Source organism: Camellia sinensis, chromosome 13 (assembly GCF_055761805.1).
Source record: "Camellia sinensis isolate YWXY chromosome 13, ASM5576180v1, whole genome shotgun sequence".
NCBI lineage: Eukaryota > Viridiplantae > Streptophyta > Magnoliopsida > Ericales > Theaceae > Camellia > Camellia sinensis.
In genome coordinates, this window is record NC_138973.1 from 105,143,815 (window position 1) to 105,165,275 (window position 21,461).

Genomic DNA, 21,461 nt, shown 5'->3' on the forward strand with positions numbered 1-21,461 from the left:
GCCTTCCCAAACACATGCAAAGTTTACCTATTACATTTTAGTAAAAAAAATAAAGAAGGGGGGTCAAAAGGGAGTGGTTAAAAGATTGTTTCATTTCACTCTAATATTTACAAATTATTTTGTAAACAAGTTACACAATTAAATCCCAAATAGCTCACTTTTCTTCGCATCATATATTAATTTATAAACCACTCCCGCCAAACAAGTTCTTAATTTTTTATTTTATTTTATTTTATTTTCAGTTGGACAAAGTAATGTGAATTAAACAAAAATAAATAAAGTGTGCAAATGGAAGCTGCCCCGGGCTTATTATATTATGCCCATTCCGACACGATAGAGATAGTTTATCTAACGGCCACACATGGCCTTCTTCACCTCCAGCCCTTTGCAGCATCAGAAGCAACTCTACTCATTCAATCTCTGTAAGTGTCCATGGACTCTTAATTCCTTCAATTTCCATTTTCCATCTCATCTCCTCACTTTCTCACATCCCAAACACTTACTCCAACTATGTTTCTCACCACTTCTTGTAGTTAAAGCACACGCTACCAAGTTATCTAGCACAGAACAAGAACTCTCAAATAAACTCATGAATCATACAACAGATAAACAAACTGTTTCTGGGTTTTCTCATTCTAGGCTTAAGAACAAATGGGTATGCAAAAAGCCTAGGAAAAAGAATGAAAATTTTGAAAAGAGCGCACACACAGGGGAGAGAATGGACTCTAGGAAAAGGAGAGAAATGGGTTCTGGGTTTTCTTCTATGAGCTCTAAAGATGAAAATTTAGTGCGAAAATTGACAGAAACTATTGAAGGTATATTAGTTAATGAAAAGGAGGATAAGTATTCCAAGAAGGGTTTTGATAAGAAGAAGAGGGTGGAGAAGATGGCAAAGGGGGCCAAGAAAAGTAAGGTCGATTCGCCGGGGTTTAGATTGAGGATTGCGTTGGATATGTGCTCCAAGAAAGGGGATTTCTTGAGTGCACTTAAACTGTTTGATTTGGCTGAGAGAGAAGGTATCCAGATGGGACAGTACCATTATACTGTACTCTTGTATCTTTGTTCTTCTGCAGCTACCGGTGTTGTTCGTCCTGCGAAGAGCGGGAGTGGCAGTCGGAGTTTGAGTACTGTGAATTCCGAAGATTTGGATGAAGTTGGGGAGGTTTGTAAGGCCAATTTTCGTAATGCTGAATCAAATATTTCAATATCAGATGATGGGTTGTTGGTTGAATCCATTGACCATCATTCTATAAATTTGGATAGAGTAGAGTTGGATTCTAATGGGTTTCAAAGCGAAGTAGGAAATGACACCAATGGAGTTGCAAAAGCAAATCCTGAAGTTATAGATGGGAGGATTCATCTAAATGGTGATTATGATTTAAAAACTATCAAAGATGGTAACAACCTGGAAAATTATGAAATTCGGGTGAGTGAAGATTTCAAGAAGTATGCAATCCAGAGAGGATTTGAAATTTATAAGAAAATGTGTTTGGAAAAGGTCCCAATGAATGAAGCAAGCTTGACATCTGTTGCTAGAATGGCTCTTGCGATGGGTGATGGTGACATGGCATTTGATATGGTAAAGCAAATGATGGCATTGGGGATAAACCCTAGATTGAGGTCATATGGTCCTGCTCTGTCGGTCTTTTGCAATTGTGGAGATATTGACAAAGCGTTTGCTGTTGAAGAACACATGTTGGAGCATGGTGTCAATCCAGAAGAGCCTGAACTGGAGGCACTCTTAAGATTAAGTATAGAAGCGGGTAGAAGTGACAAGGTTTATTATTTGTTACATAAACATAGAACCGGTGTAAGGCAGGTCTCACCATCTACTGCTGATTTACTCGGAAAATGGTTCAAGAGCAAAGTAGCTTCAAAAGTAGGGAAAAGAAATTGGGATAAAAGATTAGTAAGGGAAGCAATTGCAAATGGCGGTGGAGGCTGGCATGGGCAAGGTTGGTTGGGTAAAGGGAAATGGAACGTCACACGCACGTTTGTTGGGGATGATGGCTTGTGCAAGTGCTGTGGTGAAAAATTGGCAACGATTGACCTTGATCCTATAGAAACCGAAAAGTTTGCTGAATCAGTTGCATCTTTAGCTACACAAAGAGAGAAAAATTCAAGCTTCGAGAAATTCCAAGTACGAGAATCTGCTACAATACTCATTTAGCTGTTATAAGTTGGTCTGATGAAGTAAATAAGGAAACTTTGTTGTTTGCAGAAATGGCTTGACTACTACGGACCGTTTGAAGCAGTGGTAGATGGAGCAAATATTGGGCTCTTCACCCAAAGGAAATTCAAACCATCCAAGGCAAGTCATTTAATGGCTTATATGGGTGAAATGTGCAGAATTTTGGTCTCAGTTGGCATTGTTTTCAATTTCCTCTTTCTATTCTTGAAAACAGCACAACTAAAACTGACTTCAAAAATTCGTTTTGCATGTTTTTACAAAAGCTTTCTAAAAATATCCCTTTAAGGAAACACTTAGAAGTGTTTTTTTGAATTTCAAAAAATTGTTTACGCCAACAATGGGTTTTTTATTTTTTTATCAAACTTTTTATTGTTTTTAATTTAAGAAACACGAATTTTTTTATACAAAAAATGAAAATGATACCCAGCAGACCCTTTATTTTTATTCCTTGTTTTCGATAATTGGTCTTGTTGTCCTGACAAGGAGAGCCTTTTAGGTAAATGCCGTTGTGAATGGAATTCGTCAACTGCTTCCTTCAAAGAAGTGGCCTCTCATTGTGTTGCATAACAGGCGTGTCACCGATGACAATATGAATAAACCAGTAAATAAGGCACTTGTTGAGAAGTGGAAGAATGCTGATGCACTCTATGCGACACCTACTGGATCAAATGATGATTGGTGAGATATACATTTCATATTTCTGCAGATAATCTTTTTCCCCACCATTTTTTTTGTTGGTCTAATTAGTTATTTTTAGTTTCAATTCTGATTGTACGACCTTGATCTTAATTCTTTATGATTTATCTGCATTTAAATTGCCATGGTTTATACCTGTGTTTCAGGTACTGGTTGTATGCAGCTATAAAGTTCAAGTGCTTACTCGTGACTAACGATGAGATGAGAGATCATTTATTTCAACTTCTGGGGAATGAGTTCTTCCCCAAATGGAAAGAAAGGCATCAAGTGAGTTGTTGTCTTCAAAAATCAAATTTTATAAAGTAGGGGATGTAGGTTCAGAAGATGCTAAGGTTGGTGGTACCATATATTTTCATTTCTAAATTGCTTTATTTAACTACTCAGGACTGCCACTAAAAATAAAATCAAATAACTGATTAGCTCCAAGATTATGTAATTTCAGGACTCTCTCTGTTTCAGTGGTGTGGTTCATCTTCATTACTTCAATTTTAAGCATAGGGAGGAATCTTGCAGATTATTAGATTAATAGTCTGTTTGCTGACAACAGCTCAAAAAGTCGCATTTTTTTCCTTCTTTTTTTTATTATTTTATTTTATTTTATTTTTTATGTCTCTAGTGATTTTTTTATTTGTTTATTTATAATTTGTGTGAAAAGTTTTACTTTCCAGAATAGTCTAGTCTAGAAGGATCTAAAAAGTAAAAGAAGTTTGAAAAATCCAAAAAAAAAAAAAAAAAATAACTATAGACACACACACAAAAAAGCCACTTTTTTTCAAATTCTTTTTATTTTTCTTTAACTTTTTAGGTTTGTCTAATCTAACAGGCCCTAAGTAAATTGTTTTTGTAATTTTGAAAAAACAGTTCACTAAAGACCAAAAAAAAAAAAATGGTCAACAACAAAGTTACTAAAAAAGCAATTGCTAAACCCACTAATAGTCGATGTTCTTTAGTACTGTTTGCCATATTTCTTGACTGATGCTCTGTCCAAAATATGTACTGCTCTCTAAAAGGGAAAGAAGTAGAAGAAAAACTTTACTTTTTCTGAAGGTTTTCATACTATGTTTGCTTAAGCAGTTTCCTAATGCGGTATTGTTTCTTTCTTAATGGAAGGTTCATTTCCGCTTTTCTGATACTGGTCCAATGTTCCACATGCCGCCTCCTTGTTCCGTTGTAATTCAGGTCTGTATCCTACTATCCTGCTATTTTTGAATCACTTCTTGTGTTCTATGTCAGCACTGTGTGTGTGTGTGTGTGTTCTGGGTTTTAGACTGACAAAAGAGTCCATACATATGCTTAACAGGAATCAGAGAAAGGCCATTGGCATATTCCAATTGTTTCCGAGCATGACTATGAAGGGGAAAGAACATGGTTATGCGTTACGCGTGCTAACTCAGCTGGGGCAACACTAGTTTCTTCCACCAAACGTGAAGGTAATTATCAAGTTCAGTTAGAAAAATACAAAAAATTCCCATCCTTAAAAATTGGGGTTGGTAATATGAAATGGTCTCTTCCACTCAACTTCTTGGTATGAACATAATTTTGCTAAGGGAGTGTTTGGAATGTGTCCATGCATACGAAATCATTCAATCACATCTTAAATATCAATTTTTTTCTCCAATGTTTGTTCTCATATCATGCCAATTCTGTTTACGCTATCAAACACAAGTTTGAAATGACCTGATTCTGTGTTGAATGGGTCTGTTTTTAAATGTTCGAGTACTGTGGTTATTCATTGTATACTATTGTTAGTGGCGATGAATCCAATCTCTTACAAAGATCCTATTTTGGTTTCTTGATGCATCCACCTGCATCCACCTTAAAGAATTCACTATTGTGGGGTTGTTGTGAGACATGGTTGTTCTTTGTGTTTGAAAATAATATTTTTCTTTTAAGAGCATCATTAAAAACAACTTGCTGAAACTAATACATTTAAACAGTCTCAATTCCTTTTTACTTTGGTACATGCTTACTGTTGTGCTTGAATGGTTCCAATCACAAAAACAGTAAAGAGAAGCAAATCAAATGCACAATACACAAGTTATACATGGTTCGGCAATGTGCCTACTTCTATGGAAAAGAGGAGATCAAATCTAGTATGTGCAATGAGGATTACAGAACTCTGAACCTCTCTACTCAACCACTCTACAATACTATCACACTCTCAGATTGAAAACACTAGCCAAAAAATACAATAAATACCACCAAACTTGGGGCCTTGACCTTCATGTTCCTCGTAGTAAATCAGATAGTACAGTAAAAATGCAAGACACCTCATAACACTTGCAACGTGGTGCAGAGCATCCATAACGTCTATATCAATATTTGCATGTATTTGCTAATTATGGAGAATAATATGGTTTCCATCCGAAAATTATTCTCCATAATGACATTTCCTTTGTTACACTAATGACATTTGAAATTTTAAGTTGAGTAGCATTAGGCTTGGTAACCTATTGCAAATAAATCCATGCTACTACATGATTAAAATATGCAAATCCATATATGTTTATTATGGTAATACATGCACGTACATCTCATTAGGGGATGTATATCACAACTTAAATATCTACTCTACAATTTTCCTTGATATTTGTCTAGCAGGCTTGCCTTTTTATGCTGATTAAGGGCCTCAGGCTGGCTTGCTTGCTTGCATGTCTATGAATTGCTAGAACAAATTAATTATTGATCCTATCATGTACCCAGATTGATTTTATCTATTGTTATCTTGATTTCACTTTTATAAAACAGAATCACAATCTCCAGTCCTTCACAAGAAAGGACTTGCAAGCTCAGATACTCAAACCAAAACTGAGTCAAAGCTAACCCCAATGGATCAAAGCAACCACTACAACTCTAGACACCTGCCTCAAGAAACTTACAGGAACCTCAGAAATATATTGTCGACAACCATGTTCTCAAAGCATCCAACAATCCTGCCAGATATTGAGGCTGCAGAGAAGCTCGGTGGCTGTGTTATTGATTTTGACATATAAAGTAAACAGCTAAGACGTTCAGAAGCTTGAATTACGCTTGCTGGATCTTGTATATTCTTTCATTTCAGCCCCTGCAGCGTCGCTAAAGACAATTATCAAGTTGAAACTTTTATGGTTTCCAGATGCAGAACCTGTTCTGCTCTCTTGGCGTTCAGTTTACTTTGATAGGATTAAGCAGACAAAATTCAACCTTTTTGCTGTCTAAGGTCAGGGATTTGCTCTGCTTTGTCCCCAGTTACGCATGGGTGGGAGCGAAGAAGGCCGGCTTCCTATACCTTAGTTGAGTATTCTGCTTCCTTCTCCATTTTTTTCATATATGTAATGTATGCATATATTTTTTAAAGCTCTTCTTCAAAAAATGCAGTTTTTTTAATCTTTTATTTTTGCCCTTTAGTAAGCTGATTAAGGATTGTTGGACTAAAAGACCATAAAATATTAAAATTGTGAAGGGCAAAAAAAAAATGTCAACTAAAAACAAAGAAAAGCAGCTTAAAAAGTTAGTTGTCAATTAAGTTTCCTTTTTCTCATCTCTAGTGAATATCTTAAATTTTAATCTCCATAAAAATGGAAGAAATTTTTTTAAAAATATCACTAAAAAAGAAAAATCTGATTAAAAAAATTATTTTCGAACAATAACAAATGTGTATCCTAACAAACATTTCTGAAGCCACCACTACCTTCATTGTGTATACTTTTATGTGCAATATGATTTTATATATCCATTTTTAGCTTCTATGATGGTTCTTAACTTTGTACTGAAATATTTGTGTAATTTTGACTTTTTGACATGCAATCTTTCTTTAGATGCTCAAGGAGGTTCTGATCCATATCATTTTCACATTGTTTGTCTCTCTGAATTATAACTTTCGCTGAGCTGAAAGAAAGAACAATAGATTTTTGGTGTGTTTTAAGCAATGTTGGTATTGGTCACTGTTTTATGATGTGGTTATTTGAATTTATAGTGTATATTTAAACTTGGGGGGGGGGGGGGGGGGTTTCATTGTGTTGCTGTGTACCTTTTTGGTCTTAATGATTGCATTTTTCTCGGATTTAATCACATAGTTGTTCTAGTTCGTTGTAGGAATGGAGGACAACATCATGTTATTATGTTCTTACAGTATTAACAACGTTGTCTTTATGGTTGATGTTATGTTCACGTTTAGTATATTTGATTTTCCGAATATTACATTGAAACCTGAAGATGTGGTCGCCACATTTGGAGGCAGATTTGAATGTAAAATTGCGCAATGGAGACAACCAAAATTGATGTGGCCCAAATTCGGAAAACCCTAAAACCTCGCAGGTATGGTTTCTGAAAATATTATATTGAATCTTGAAGATGGGGTTGCCACATTTGGAAGAAGATTTGGACGAAGAATTGCCAATGGAGATGGTGCATCTGTGGCAAAATCGAGTGTGGAACATCCACCGAGATCAGAGAAATGTTGTTCGATGAAACCCCCTAGATAGTCTCCGAACAAAATACAGGGTGTTGATCGTTTTTCTAATTTTTGTGAAGTTGGATACGTTCGTCTTGGATCCAAACGTGGTTGGCCCCAAACTAGTGTACAAAACTAAAAAATGACTATAGTATACTCTTTTTTTCAAACATAACCGAAACAGAGAACATGGAAATTGCATAAATTAACATTAATAGTATACACAAATGGGCAGAAATGTAAATCACCACAACCTGAGACTTCTGAGGGCATTAAAAAAAAATCTGGGACTAGTCCACAAGTCATCCATTTGGGATTATAGCTGTCTCTCTATTTAAAATCCTTAACTTATTTAGGTTGTATTTAAATTATGAATTTCAGTAGTGATTTATAAAGAAAAAGGAAAAAGAAAAAAGAAAATTTGAGAGAGATAGAGCAATGATTTATCTTATATTTTATTTATATTTTCCTTTTCAAATGGTTATCAAAATTCATAATGCAAACTTTTTGAATGACAGGAGCAGGTATGAGAATCTCATGTCAGTCTCTTTCATTCCATTGTTTGTGTGCATTCAAGAATATGAATGTAATTTCTAGTTTGGGTGCATTCAAAAGAATATGAATGTAATTTCTAATTCAATTCTCAAGGTGGAATGAGATTACTGAACTGGTGGCTATCTCTCATAGGAATTTCGCATTCCTAAATTAATGTGCCTCGTTTAGGAATAAAACAAAAGGAAATGCTATATGCATTCTACTACAAAATGTATAACTTTACCATAAAATTTTGTAATATAAACTATAATATATATAATCTCGTCATAAATTGCTATAACAAAAAATATCGTACTCAAATCACAAACTTTTGTAATATTAATCACAAAATTTTAGACATTTTGTTACACGTTAATTTGTGGTGAGGTTACGCATTTTCTAATTAATGTTCCGAAATTTTATAATAAAATTATACATTTTTATAGTAGGATGCATAGGATGCACACCATAGGATTTGCCGTAATTGAAAGGTCAAACTTTACTTTATATTTCACATCTAATCTTATTTTATTTTCCTAATTTTTTAATTGTTTCAATTAATCTCAAGATTTTAAGTCAAGTTGTAAATAGGCCAAGTCTTATAATGTTGTTTTGAAAATTGAAGGATGGATTAAAATGAATGGGTATGATTTTGCTAAAAGTATAGGAATACTAAGTGTTAATTACGGATTAAAGTGAAATTTTAATAAAAGTGTAAGCATACAAAACGTAATTAATACGATTTTATGGCAATTCTCCACTAAATTTTGAAATGAGTATAGAAATGAGTCCAGACTCTAAGTTTGGGGATTAAGCTTAGGGTAGAATGTGAGATTGGATATAATATATAAGGGTGGAAAGTGATTTGCCCTAATTGAACCAAACTACAAAAAGGAAAGAAATAAAATGTCAAAACACACATATTAAAAAAGCCAAATTTCAACCAAAAAAAATAAAATAAAAAAGGAAAAATAAAAAAGAAAGAAAGAGGAGGCTAAAAGGACTTCTTGAATGTAATTACTCATTATTGTTTCTCTAGCCAGAAAAAGATGGAAGAACAACAAAAGAAATACAAAATGCATAGACTCCTTAGAGGGTCTGAATATTTACATCTGATAAATGATGCTAAACATCTTTTTTAATTTTCTTTTTTCTTGTTTAACTGTCGCTCCCTCACTTGTGTTTCGTTTTGTTTTGTTTTGTTTTGGTTTTCCCTCTTTTTTCTGCTTCTAAAATTTGTACAATTAAAAGCGTGTTGGACTTCTTAGACCACCCAAGGCTTCAAGCTTATCAATGTATGAAATTTTTTTGTTAGTAACAATGTTTGGAGGTTTGCTCAACTTCTCATTTTCTTCCTTCAAGCATTGTAAGTTGCCCATTGAGTAATTCTTTTTAATCTCTGTCTCTCCTTGATCCAAATTCCAACCCATGAAATCGGATAATGTCATTGAATTTGGTGTATCTGTAATACTATTTAGTTTCTCCATATCTTCAGAGCTCGGGGAACTCCCTGGTCCTTCTACCGGCAATGAATCCATTGAGAGCTTCCTTTTCGATAATGCCAATGATGGATTTTGAGTAAGAGAGTCTGCATATAAGACATCTTCAATACGAGACATGACAGTGTTCGCCAAGCTTTCCAGTACTCTTGAATAGCACTCTAGAATAGAATATCCAACATCCTATAATTGGAAAATGCATAAGAAAAAAAAAAGAGTTTTGTTATTACTTTAATTAAGAGAAAAAAGAGATGACAATTGCAGTGTTAGATTGTTCTTACTCGGTTATATTGAATTTTACTTATATCAAGCGAGGATTGAGGAAGCCCGGGGAACTGTTGTTTAAGTAGGAGCAAGATGGTCTCTGCTCTCTCTTCAAATAGTTCCCTCTTCTCCAAACTGATAGCTGAACCCCAAGAAGACTTTTCATTCTTATGGTGCATCTTCCTTTTCCAAATCACAATAGAAGCCTCAATTCGGTTCTTTAGGTCAAGAACTTTGTGCTCAGTTGACATGTCCATGGTTGAAAGGAAGTCAGCGGGATCAAAAAATTCCACTGTAATGCTTTTATAAATTGAATCACCAAGGCTTGATCTACCATTCTATCAAATAAGAAAAAGATAAGGAAATCATCCAAAATTTATTGCTAATGTCTTCAAAGAAAATTTCATTTTACCTCTCAAACTATCTCTCAAAAATTAATTAGACCACTGTTCTTTTAATTATATCAAGTTTACACTTGAACTACTTGAATTGGGATCAATTTGACCCCTACCGTCACCTCTTATTCACACTCAAACAAAATTTGTTGACTCGACTCCTCAAATTTTTCTTTGGAAAGAAAATGAAGTGTTTCTCTCCTATATATTATAACCCTATTATATCCCACACTTGTGGCTATTTCTGATGAGTAGGATTGTTATACATGGGTGAGAAACACGTCATTTTCCTCCCTAAGAAGAGTTTGAAGGGATAGATTAAGTCAACAGATTTCGTCTAATTGTAGATGGCAGGTAAAGGTACAGGTCAAATTGATTCCAATTTGATTAGTTCAGGCTAAAATTAATATAATTAAAAGGATAAGGATCTAGCTGATATTTTAAAAATAGTTTGACAGATAAAATGAAATTTTCTCAGTCTTATGACTAGTTAATGTGAAACATTTTCTTCTTTTTTACCTTAGGGAGGGATTCAATGTAGTTGTCAGGGATCTCCATTTCGGAGAGTATTTGAGCATTGATGGCCATTGATGCTTTGAGAACTTGGTTTACAGATTCCTTCTGGAATTGCATCCATTTTCGAGATGCATCTGATAGCCCATCAGGGGGGACTTTAACTGTAGGTAGCCACCATTTGTCATCTCTCTGGCTGCCTTTCTCACCTTCATCAGAATCTCTTGAGACATACCAGAATTCATCCTGGTCTTTGAAGTTATCTAGGCAATCCTATTCATTATCTTATGATTAGGATGATTTAAAAAAAAGATATTATCCAAATATATCTTAAGTTTTGATCTTAGTAACAAATAAAACCCTAATTTTTTTTATTGTTTCAATTTAAGTTTTGAACTTTTAAAATGGTATCGATTCTAACCAACAAAAAGTTACTAGTTTAAACAATTTAACTACTTTTTTTTTTTTTCCATTACTGTTGACAGTCACCTCTCATCTTTGCCGTCCTCTTCTCAAATCCAATATTATCACTCCATTTATTTTCTCTTCTACACTCCTCTTTCCCAACTCACCACCATCTAGTGGCGGACGCATAAATTTTATAATGAGTAGGCTAAGTAATATGCATTTAAAATTGGTAATAAAATTTTAATTATTTTATTATTAACGAAGACAATATTTGTATGCTACATTAAAAGATTTACTTCTACAATCATAAAAATTAAAAAAATTCATAAAATATGCAAATAAAAATAGAGACAAATAAAATAAAATGCATTGTGTAAATACTTTTTCACATTGTACAAAATAAAAATGACTAAAAAAATGGTTATTTATGTATGTATTAGTGGGTTTTTATTTGATAGTTGAACTCTTAGAAGAGGTGACTTTGAATTGAGGGGCTCTCTCATTCCTTCCTCAATTCATATCCACTATCGTCGTCCAATACCACCAACAAAAAAATAATTAAATTGTTTAAATTGTCTATATTCTATTAATTATAACTAACAAATGGTTATAATTGATACCATTTTAAAAGTTCAGAATTTAAATTAAAATAATTAAATAAGATTTAAATTGTTACTAAAAGCAAATCCTAAGGTTTTTTTTTTTCTTATAATAAATAAATAGCATATAAATATAACAATAGTCCTTTCTATCGAAAAATGTTATGCAACAACGACATAGAAGAGAGACATTGCTTAACATTTTTGGCCTAACGGTCTCATTTTTCTCAATAAATTGGAGTACACTGGTGCTGAAACCAAGAGAGGGACCCATGCATGCGAGTCCACAAAGGATTGTGTACAAAATGATAGAGACCACTAATTTTAAAACTCTAAAAAGATCACTAATGACATGACACTCAATAAAAAAAAAAAAAAATACAACACCAAGGCCAAAATATCAAATCATTTATGGTGAGATCCACTGCCACATCATTAGTAGTAGCACTAATTAGTACTCTCACTCATTTTTCAGATTGTGTAATAGACAAGTCAGCTGGCTATATTGTCTCGGCTTTTTAAAAATCTTTTAGAATTAATTATTTCTCATATGAAGTTGATCAAGCTACTGCTTCAATGGAAAGAAGTTTTGAAAAATTTCAAATGTAGGAAGAAATTTTTGGTTTTCTATTTAATTTTTTGAAAAAATGAAATTATTCAGCTTGTTTGATTCTTATTTTTAGGATTCTAAATAATTTTTTAAAATTTTTGGATACACCTAACATTAATATACTTAAATTGTACACTATTTGTGAAAAAAAAATCTTCAAAAAATTCACTAAATACAAAAAAAAAAAAGAAGAAAAAAAAGACAAGAAAACTAGAATTCAATACATTTTTTGTATTCTTGTATATTTATTAATTTTTTAAAATATTTTACTTTTTAGATACATCTAAATAAGGTAAATCTAAAAAAGTAAAAAAATTATTTAAAATTTTAAAAATATTCACTAAAAACAAAAAAAATAAAAAAACTCAATTTCTAAAAAATTGAATTCAAAAAAAAAATTCCTTAAATCTCCAAGGGACGTTTTATTGATATGGATGATTAGATTTATTTTCAAAATTAAAAGTTCTAAAACAAAATATGCAAATAAAAAACAAGAACACTCCGTTGCGTGCAATATATTGACAACATCTATAACAATTGTTTCTATAGAAAGTAGTTTTCAAAGTTAAAATTGATAAATCTTTTCAAGCTCAAATATGTGACCATAAAGATTAAGGGAATTCACGATATTATTAATTGACAAAATAAAATTTTTAATTGAATTTAAAAAATTAATTTTACATATTGAACATGTTAGAAAATTGAAACTTCAATGAAAAAAAATTACAATTTGAAAGAATAATTATTAATTAAATGTTAAAATTACACTTTTAACCCTGTAATTTGATTCGAATTTTACTTTAGTCCCTATTAGTTTAAACTGAATAATTTGGTCTCTACACTTGAAGTTTTGTTTCAATTTAGTCATTCCATTCAAATTGAAGGCCAAAACTATTTTGGGAGACTTGTCAGTCTTTTGAGGTGTATACGTAGGAAAAATTAACAAAAATTTAGATGGAATGACCAAATTAAAATTGGATTTAAAATACAGAGACTAAATTGTTCAAATTGAAACAATAAGAATTATAGTGAAATTTTGTATAATATAAGGGTAAAAAGTATAATTTACCCTAATTAAATTAATGTTTAAATATGAAAAGGCCTCAATTACCACGAATGGACCATATTAATTGGTAAGAGAGTTTGCTTATCTCCTCACTGACTAGAATTCGAATCTCTTACTACTCAAGTAGAAATCCAACGGTTTAAGTGAATCGGTTAACTTTTCCCAATTTAACTTCTGAGGATAAATCCTAAAGGTACTGCCTTCTGGACATAATAATAATAATATAATTTGCTATTCTCACCTCGACTGTAAAATTGGTTGGGCTACATCTACTTCTAGTTGTTCATAGAAGGCCCTTTTCAATAAATCTAACTCTATAAGGAAAATGCGAGACACCTCACAACATGAAAGATACCAAAAGCAAGTGTTGGTAGTTCTTACAAGGAGCATTGTATCGAGCTTGCGCAAGGCTGGGATATTCATTAGCAGGTCTCTTCTTTGTTGTGTTAACATTATCTGTCAAGTTATGAACTAGTATCAAAGAATATGATATGGTAGAATTTTGATGAGAGAGAAAGAAAGTCAAATTATGAACTAGCATTAAAGAATAGCAATTCTTAAGTATCCAAGTGTATACCATATATATTTGCGTAAGTTTTCCCAAACATTCGTAAGTTACTTCATAAAATTGCGTAATTTTCACAAACATACGTAAATTAACCCATAAAAATTTGAAAAATCACAATTTACGTATATTTATGAGAATTTACGTGATTTTGTAAAGTAATTTATGTATATTTGTTAGAATTTACGTAAGTGCATATGATATATACCTTGCACACTCAAACACTTTCCCCTAAAGAATATGCTATGGTAAAATTTTAATGAGAGAGAGAGATTTCACCTCCATACTTGTTCCATCCTTGGATTTTTGCTGGGAAGGAACTAATTCAACAATATAATCAGTCACAGATAAAAGCCAATCTATTTCCTTTTTCCACCTTGCTTTCCTATCTGCAGACATTGGCTCTAATTTCCTTTGTTCTCCAAAAACAGAAGCTGAAACATATTACAAAACCAAGAGAAAATAAGCCTATTTGGTGTAACTTATTAAAACTGATTATATATATAGAAAATCTATTTCAAAATATATTTGACACAACTATGGCTTACAGCTGATACAACAATATTTAGAAAATTTAAAAAAGCTAATTATTGGGAAGTTGATAGATAAATGTTTTTTTAGCTTTTTCAATGCCAATTTTTGACTGTCAAAACATTACACCAAACATGTGTAGATGTGCAATAAATAATTGATGACTTTGGAGACATAAAACATGCCTGAAATACTTTCATATGGGATTCAATTATAATTCATATTTGTCATTCTTCAACAAGAAAGAAACCATTCTAGATCCTTATGAAAATAAAACATTTAAATATAAGGAATAGAAAACAAACTTAATTACCTGCAAGATTTGTAATGGCATTTGACAAAGCCAAAGCTGATGAAACACCTTTCCCACCACCTGACATGTCTTCTCCCAAAAGCAGCTTAGCAAACCTTTCCTTCATGAACTCCATATCTAAACCAGACATAGAAAACAATGAAAGATTTTAAGTACAAATCATAAACCCGCTAATCAAGAAAGGCAAAGTCTGGTGACAAGGAAAAGTTCTTTTTTTTTTTTTTTTTTTTTTTTAAAGTGAGGTGGGCCCATCAAATTTGTGCTTTTGGTAACAAATTTTTTGATGAAATTTTCGTTCTGTAAAATGGTTCAACAACAAAATGTGTGCAAATGTTGGTTTCTCATTGAAGTATGAACATGTATATGGTTTTTCAAGATTACTGGGTAAATGGATCGATACATTGAATGAAATAGCATGAACAATGTCGATACATATGTTGAAATAATACAATTTGAATTATGTGGATTATGTATACAAGGATGGTTTTTTTAATCAATAGAATAAAAGATATTGATGAATTGAACAATACAAGTAGTACTATGAAATTACATCAATAAAAAAGGATTAAGGTTATATATACCTGAAGGTTGCCGGTCTTTGTTGAGGTGACTTCCTCCTTTGGCCACCACCTCTTTGCTTGAGGCCGAACTTGGACTTTTGTCGATTGATCGATTAAATAGAGATCCTATCGGTTCCAATGTTGTAGGTTTCGAGCCTTGACTCCCAAGTTGTTTCTCCTCAACGCTTTCTCCACCATTTGTACCATCGAAGATTAAACTATGCACCTGTCGTCCTGGGATCTCAAAAATCCTCTTAAAGCTAAAAGACCTCGACTTAACCGCTTGTTCTTCTTTAACCATTATACATATATTTGATTTTTAAGGTAGTTTAATTAACTACTGTTTATTGTATAGCAAGAATATATGACAAAGGAAGTATGAAAACAAGCAACGGTAAGTTGCCTATAAGAGAGAGAGAAAATTTCAATCTAATGTGTTTTGAAAGAGAGAAATTAAGGAAATTGAAGAAAAATCGTTCTCCAAAATGAGAGGCTAGAGATTATATGGAAAAGGGTTTTTTTTTTTTTTGGATTTCTTGAGCTGAAGGAAAGGAGGTTGGTTGTCTGAGTAGTTTTTGGAATTTGCTTTTTTTGAGCAATAGAATGTGGGGTGTATATTTGATTAGGACAAAATGAGGATAGTATGAGAAGAATAAACGAGTTTTTCTTGGATTTGTTTTGTGAAATTAATGGTTTTGACTTTTCTATCCATGCAAAAAGTCCGCGATAGCAAAAATTATCTAATAAATTTGTAACACCACATATTCGTGTGTTTGATTAATAATATTGTATAATTTACCCACCATTCTCTTATGTTATGTTTGGTTGAGGAATTTAAGGAGAAATTTGAAAAGGAAAATAGAAAAGGTAGGTGAAATATGAATAAAACATGCCTAAATTTCACCTAGTTTCACACATTTTTTTCCTTTCCCTTTCCAAATCCTTCCCCAAATCCTCCAACCAAACACACCATTAGGGGACAAATTACATAAATAGTCCCTATAGTTTGAGACATGTATCACTTTACTCTTTGACTTTTTAATTGTGACATATTTGATCCTGAATTTTGATTCTTACTCCAAATAAGGACAATTGAAGATATCATTAGAATTTTCAAGGGTAAAATTATCAATTTGATAAAATATAAATTAATTTGACAAAAATAAATATCAAACAAATATTTTTGAATTTTTAAAAATTATTTCTACCTACTAAAAATAAAATTATGTAAAATTGATAAATCTTTTAGACATTTATTTATTTTTTTTACCAAATTAATTTTTATTATGTGTTTGGATGATAATCATGTAAAATTAATTTTAAAAAATCAATCATGTAATTTTTATTAATTTTACATAATTTTATCATTGGTGGATAAAAATAATTTTAAAAAAATTTTAAATATTTTTTTAATATTTATTTTTGTCAAATTAGTTTATATTTTATTAAATTGACAATTTTACCCTTGAAAAATCTAATGATATTTTCAATTGTCCTTATTTGAAACAAGATTTAAAATTCAGAGTTAAATATGTCACAATTAAAAAATTAAGAACCAAAATAATACAAATTCTAAATTATAAGAACTAGTAGTGTAATTAACCCTTCTCTTGATTTTAAAGTTATGTATTTATGTAACTTTCTATTATTAGTTAGGCACACTGTTAACTAAAAATTTTTAAAAGACAAAATAATCACTCACATAAAAGACATAAAATAACAACTCTCTCTCTCTCTCTCTCTCCAAATAACTACTCTTTCTCTTGGACAAGTAACTAACTTTCCCTATCCAGCACTCTCTCACCCTGAAACGAGATGACTTGTGTGCCAAATAGGGGACTCATTTCGGGTCTCAATTGATAATCAAATCATCCACTTTTTAAAATATATAAAGTAAATTATACTTATAAAAAAATAAGTTGATCAAATATCAGTAGTCTTTTCATCAAATTATATTTATATCTAAAAAAATAAATGATAAGCATGATTTTAAATATAAAACTGAATACAAATGTTATTTAATGAAAGTACTACCTTTAACACTTATACTCTATACGCCATTGGAAATGCATATAATTACATTATTATTATTATTATTATTATTGAAATCCTTTGGTTGGTGTATCATCATTTCAGTTAAGTGTAATTTGATCTAAACTTTGATTTGGATGTTTATTTCTTGATGAATCTTCATTCTTTTGACTCTTTTTCTCCTCATATTTTGAATTTTTTTATATAAGAATAGAACAATTGGATTGCTTGTTGTTGGGGTTTCATTTTAGACTTTGATTTGCCCAAAAAAAAGTTCGAACGAAAGAGTTATGTCCGTTTGAAAATTTAGTATTTGGACTGTTTTACATAGTTCGTTCGAGAGCGTAGGTTTGAATGCTCAAGCGATCTTTTGACCTTTCCAGTTTTGAATTTTGAAACCTAAGATACTGAGACCTTGAATTCACTACTTTAGTGCAGGTTTGAACGCTCGAACAGTTTGCCCTATAGAATTTGAGATATTGCAAGCATTCTTTCCCTGCTTTAGCGCAAGATTGAGCGCTCGAGCTTTTTGCCTATATTGCCTTCACCACTCTAGCGTAAGATTGAGTGCCCTAGTAGTCTGTTCAAAATCTACGCATAAAAAACTACTTTTTCATTAGATTTGTGGGCCCAAAATCCATTTTTGCCCTTGCACTATATATAGATCTATACACTCTCTCTCTACTCACTTGTTATACACACACTCTCTCTCTAAAACTCTCTTTTCTCTTCATTCTCTCTAAAACTCTTACCAACCACACAAATCCTCCGATCTAACTGATTTTGAGTTATTTTCTTGCCTTGATCCTTTGAATTGGTTTGTAGAGCGCATCGAAAGCTCCATTTTAATCGGAGCGGATCAACTTTTTGTCATCTTGGATTTTTGAGTTTTCTCCTTACTCTCTCTCTCTCTCAAACTTGAGGTAGGAATCACTTTACTCTTGTGTATTTGATTTATCATGTCTATGTGGTATTTTGCCAGTTATGAGATTTGAGAAAATTTGGAATTTTGATATATGTATATATGATATAAAACTGGGGCTTGTTCCTTTTAGTTTAAAACTTACAGATTTGTCTCTCAAATTGATAACTAGTGTTTTGATTCCAAGGTTTGACATTTAATTTGAGGAAGCCCTAAATTTTCTATAAATCCTAGAATGCGGAAATGGGGGGTTTTGTTGTATATCGAATATTGATCTGAGAAATGGACAAATTGATTTCGAATTGTAAAATTTCCTTAGAATCTTAGAGAACTCTTTTGAGATTATTGAAATTATCGAAATGTTGAGAATTGTTGAAAGTTATGAGTTATGAGTAATTAATTTAGTTATGCTCTCGTATTGCCATGTGTGGAATACCTGATAGAGATAACTGTTTTGGCAATCGGTAAAGGATTGCACAATTGTTGTAGAATGAATTGAAATCTTAGGAAAATAGAAACCGTTTTCAATTCATGCATTGCATTATCATATTCATGTTTTCACTCATTGGAGCCTTAGAGAATTAATGTTGATATCATTTGAATACTCTTTGGAAACTTGTGTAATTATTAAAGTAAATAATGTGGTTAAATCTGGAATGTGTAGAAACATTTGAAAATTGAATTAAGTTGGCTTCAGGTCCTCGGTTCCGAAAACCCGTGTGGAGTCAAGTGTCCAATTGCCCTTCTACTTAATAGCTAATGATTGTGAATATTTGGTAGTTCTAAACAAACTATTTGCAGACACATTGCCTAGGGATTTCCCGTGTGTAACATCGCCCGGGGGGTACCCATGTGCGTTGAACAAATCGAACCCTCGATTTCTTTGATCTAATCTCACGAGTGTAATGTGAGACATAGATGAGAGTCTAGATTTGACAACTTAAATAGAAAATTGATTTTATTACAAAACCATTACTAGAAATGAGCTATATCAGTAGATCTTAGAGTCGCCACCTAATATTTTAGAAAAATTAGGAAACCCATGACTCGTGCCAAGGCTACGATTCATTGTAACCAAAGATGCTTGGCTCGGAACCATAGGTATGAGAGAAGAAAGTCATTAATTGAGCACCCCTGCTCACCCAATCAAAGATCGGCCTCTGCTAAACCATGATATGAATTTTATTAACTTTATATGTAATATCCTGATTATTTAATAAATCATAGAAATTACTATGTGAAGCATATAGATATAGACTATGCCATTCATTTTAGAACAACTAGATTTCATGTATTTTGAAAAAGTTTCGAAGATGTACAGCTCAAAAAAATTGCGTTTACAAACATAAAAATCAATATCATTCCAAATTAAGCGACACAACCTCCATCCATTGGCATTAATCTCACGATTGCAATGTAAAACATAGATGAGAGTTAAGATTTGGCGACTTGTATAGAAAATCCATTTTATTACAAAATCTTTGCTAGAAATGGACTACATCACTAGATCTTAGAGTCGCCACCTAATATTTTGAAAAAATTAAGAAACCCATGACTCGTGCCAATGTCACGGTTCGTCGTAACCAAAGATGCTTGGCTCAGAACTTTAGGTATGAGAGGGGAAGGTCATTAATTGAGCACCCCCGCTCACCCAATCAAAGATCAACCTCTACTAAACCATGATATGAATTTTGTTAACTTTATATGTCCATATCCCGATTATTTAATAAATCCTAAATATTATTATGTGAAGCATATAAATATAGACTATGTCATTCATTTTAGAATAATTTGATGTTTTTTTTTTTTTTTTTGAAAGAGTTTTGAAGATGTAAAACTCAAAGACCAAATTAAGTGACACAACCTTCATTTACCGGCATCAAATAAGTAAATAGCCTCATGGTAGAATACTAAACATAGTAAGGAAAACACACACAAATGAGATGCTAAAGCATAAAAACTTACATATTTACCAACATCCCGCGAATAGTTACAAAACATAGCTAGTAAAAATATGTATGATCTTATATACAAAATCCTAATGTAATTCACTCATGAGATGCAACTAAAGATTCGGGTCTTAATATATGACATGTGAATCATCTCAAGAACATGAGGTAACGCACATAATCATATAAGAATTGATTAAATCTATAAATGCAAATTTAGCTAAATCAAGATGCATGAAACATGGATGCAAAGCATGGATATGATGAAAAACAAAATATTATGCATATTCACAAAGAAAAACAAGTAAAAGAATGGGATAGAGAGAAATGAGACGAAAAATCATTACAACACTTTGAATAAATAATTACAAACCAAATGAGAGAGGGATGAGGAAAATATTTCAACAAAATTAAAAAAAAAAAAATCTCACAAAACTCTCAAATGAAAAAAAAGAAAGAAAAAGCTTCATGTGCCTTAAAGACCACCGAAAATTGGTATGCTCAACACCGGAAGACTACTCTGTTTCTTCCAAAGGAAGTTAGCTGGCCGGCCAACTAAACCTAGCAAAACCTGTCTTGTTGCAAATACCGAGAAAAAAAGAAACAAAGAATATGTAGGTAGCTTAACCAACCACTTTCGGTTAGATTACAACAAGACTAATATGAAACTAAAGCAAGAATACGAATACAAGGTAGAAAGTGCAAGAAAATAAAAGAATTGAAAATTAACCACTTCCGGTTAGATTACAACAAAACAATATAAAACAAAAGTAAGAAAATAAATATAAGATAGAAAATATAAGAAAATTAAAAAATTAAAAATTCACCTTTCAAAGAAAGATTGAACTTTTTGATTTCCAAACTTCCTTTTGATCGCCCTCAAGGTTGTGAATTATGATATCAATCCTCAATTCAAGAGCTTGGAATTTGAGCTAAAAGGAAGGTTGTGGACAAGTGTGTTGATCACTCTTTGATCTTCTTAACTTGGCAAGAATTACTCTCTCTTTGATCAAAGGACTTGGTTCTTGAGTAGTTTTTGCAAGGGAAGATGAGATACATAGAGGCTATGTAACTTCACTATCTTAACAAGACAACTCTCTTGTTTTCAAAGCTTTCTTTTCTTTCTCAAACTCTAATTCAAACTCAACATTCTCTCTACACTTCTTCTCTCAAATTCATCTCCTCAAACTCAAGATTTGAGCTTTTCTTATATAGGCAATACAAGTGGAGCAATAGTGGAAGACAAACTGGAGAACTAATGGAGTATTTAGGGAAGATAATGGAATTAATGGAGCACAAATAGAATTAATGAAAGACAAATATGGAGCACTACCCTCAATGGATCAAGCACTAGGCAATAGAGGTTGAGTATACATACATTTG

General features: G+C 32.1%; 2 protein-coding genes across 4 annotated transcripts; one reads left to right on the forward strand and one right to left on the reverse strand.

The window, feature by feature from the left end:
- Positions 1–270: 270 nt before the first annotated feature.
- Positions 271–7,045, forward strand: LOC114262499 (proteinaceous RNase P 1, chloroplastic/mitochondrial). 3 transcript variants are annotated; one of them, XM_028202859.2, is made up of 8 exons: positions 271–422; positions 534–2,140; positions 2,222–2,311; positions 2,688–2,869; positions 3,034–3,154; positions 3,998–4,066; positions 4,188–4,317; positions 5,636–7,041. In XM_028202859.2, the coding sequence occupies exons 1-8, from the start codon at positions 362–364 to the stop codon at positions 5,878–5,880; spliced, it is 2,505 nt and encodes an 834-aa protein (XP_028058660.2). In that variant the 5' UTR covers positions 271–361; the 3' UTR covers positions 5,881–7,041. The 3 variants fall into 3 exon arrangements, 2 of the variants coding, with proteins under 2 accessions (XP_028058660.2, XP_028058659.2); XR_014349368.1 differs by having other exon boundaries at positions 296–2,140; positions 5,636–6,159; positions 6,962–7,045; XM_028202858.2 differs by having other exon boundaries at positions 296–2,140.
- Positions 7,046–8,960: 1,915 nt separating this feature from the next.
- Positions 8,961–15,768, reverse strand: LOC114262501 (rho guanine nucleotide exchange factor 8). The gene is made up of 7 exons (XM_028202860.2): positions 15,198–15,768; positions 14,617–14,733; positions 14,052–14,206; positions 13,589–13,663; positions 10,531–10,797; positions 9,634–9,954; positions 8,961–9,535 (listed from the first exon to the last, which is right to left on the reverse strand). The coding sequence occupies exons 1-7, from the start codon at positions 15,475–15,477 to the stop codon at positions 9,098–9,100; spliced, it is 1,653 nt and encodes a 550-aa protein (XP_028058661.2). The 5' UTR covers positions 15,478–15,768; the 3' UTR covers positions 8,961–9,097.
- Positions 15,769–21,461: the final 5,693 nt, after the last annotated feature.

What these genes read in the sequence shown, in the direction of transcription:
- LOC114262499 (XM_028202858.2), top strand. Translation starts at nt 362, where the DNA reads ATGGCCTTCTTCACCTCCAGCCCTTTGCAGCATCAGAAGCAACTCTAC. An exon ending in AATGGAAAGAAAGGCATCAA is followed by an intron (nt 3,155 to 3,997) that starts GTGAGTTGTTGT and finishes TCTTAATGGAAG; the next exon opens with GTTCATTTCCGCTTTTCTGA. An exon ending in CTTGTTCCGTTGTAATTCAG is followed by an intron (nt 4,067 to 4,187) that starts GTCTGTATCCTA and finishes TATGCTTAACAG; the next exon opens with GAATCAGAGAAAGGCCATTG.
- LOC114262501 (XM_028202860.2), bottom strand. Translation starts at nt 15,477, where the DNA reads ATGGTTAAAGAAGAACAAGCGGTTAAGTCGAGGTCTTTTAGCTTTAAG. An exon ending in CAAAGACCGGCAACCTTCAG is followed by an intron (nt 14,734 to 15,197) that starts GTATATATAACC and finishes TGTCTGGTTTAG; the next exon opens with ATATGGAGTTCATGAAGGAA. An exon ending in TGCCATTACAAATCTTGCAG is followed by an intron (nt 14,207 to 14,616) that starts GTAATTAAGTTT and finishes AATATGTTTCAG; the next exon opens with CTTCTGTTTTTGGAGAACAA.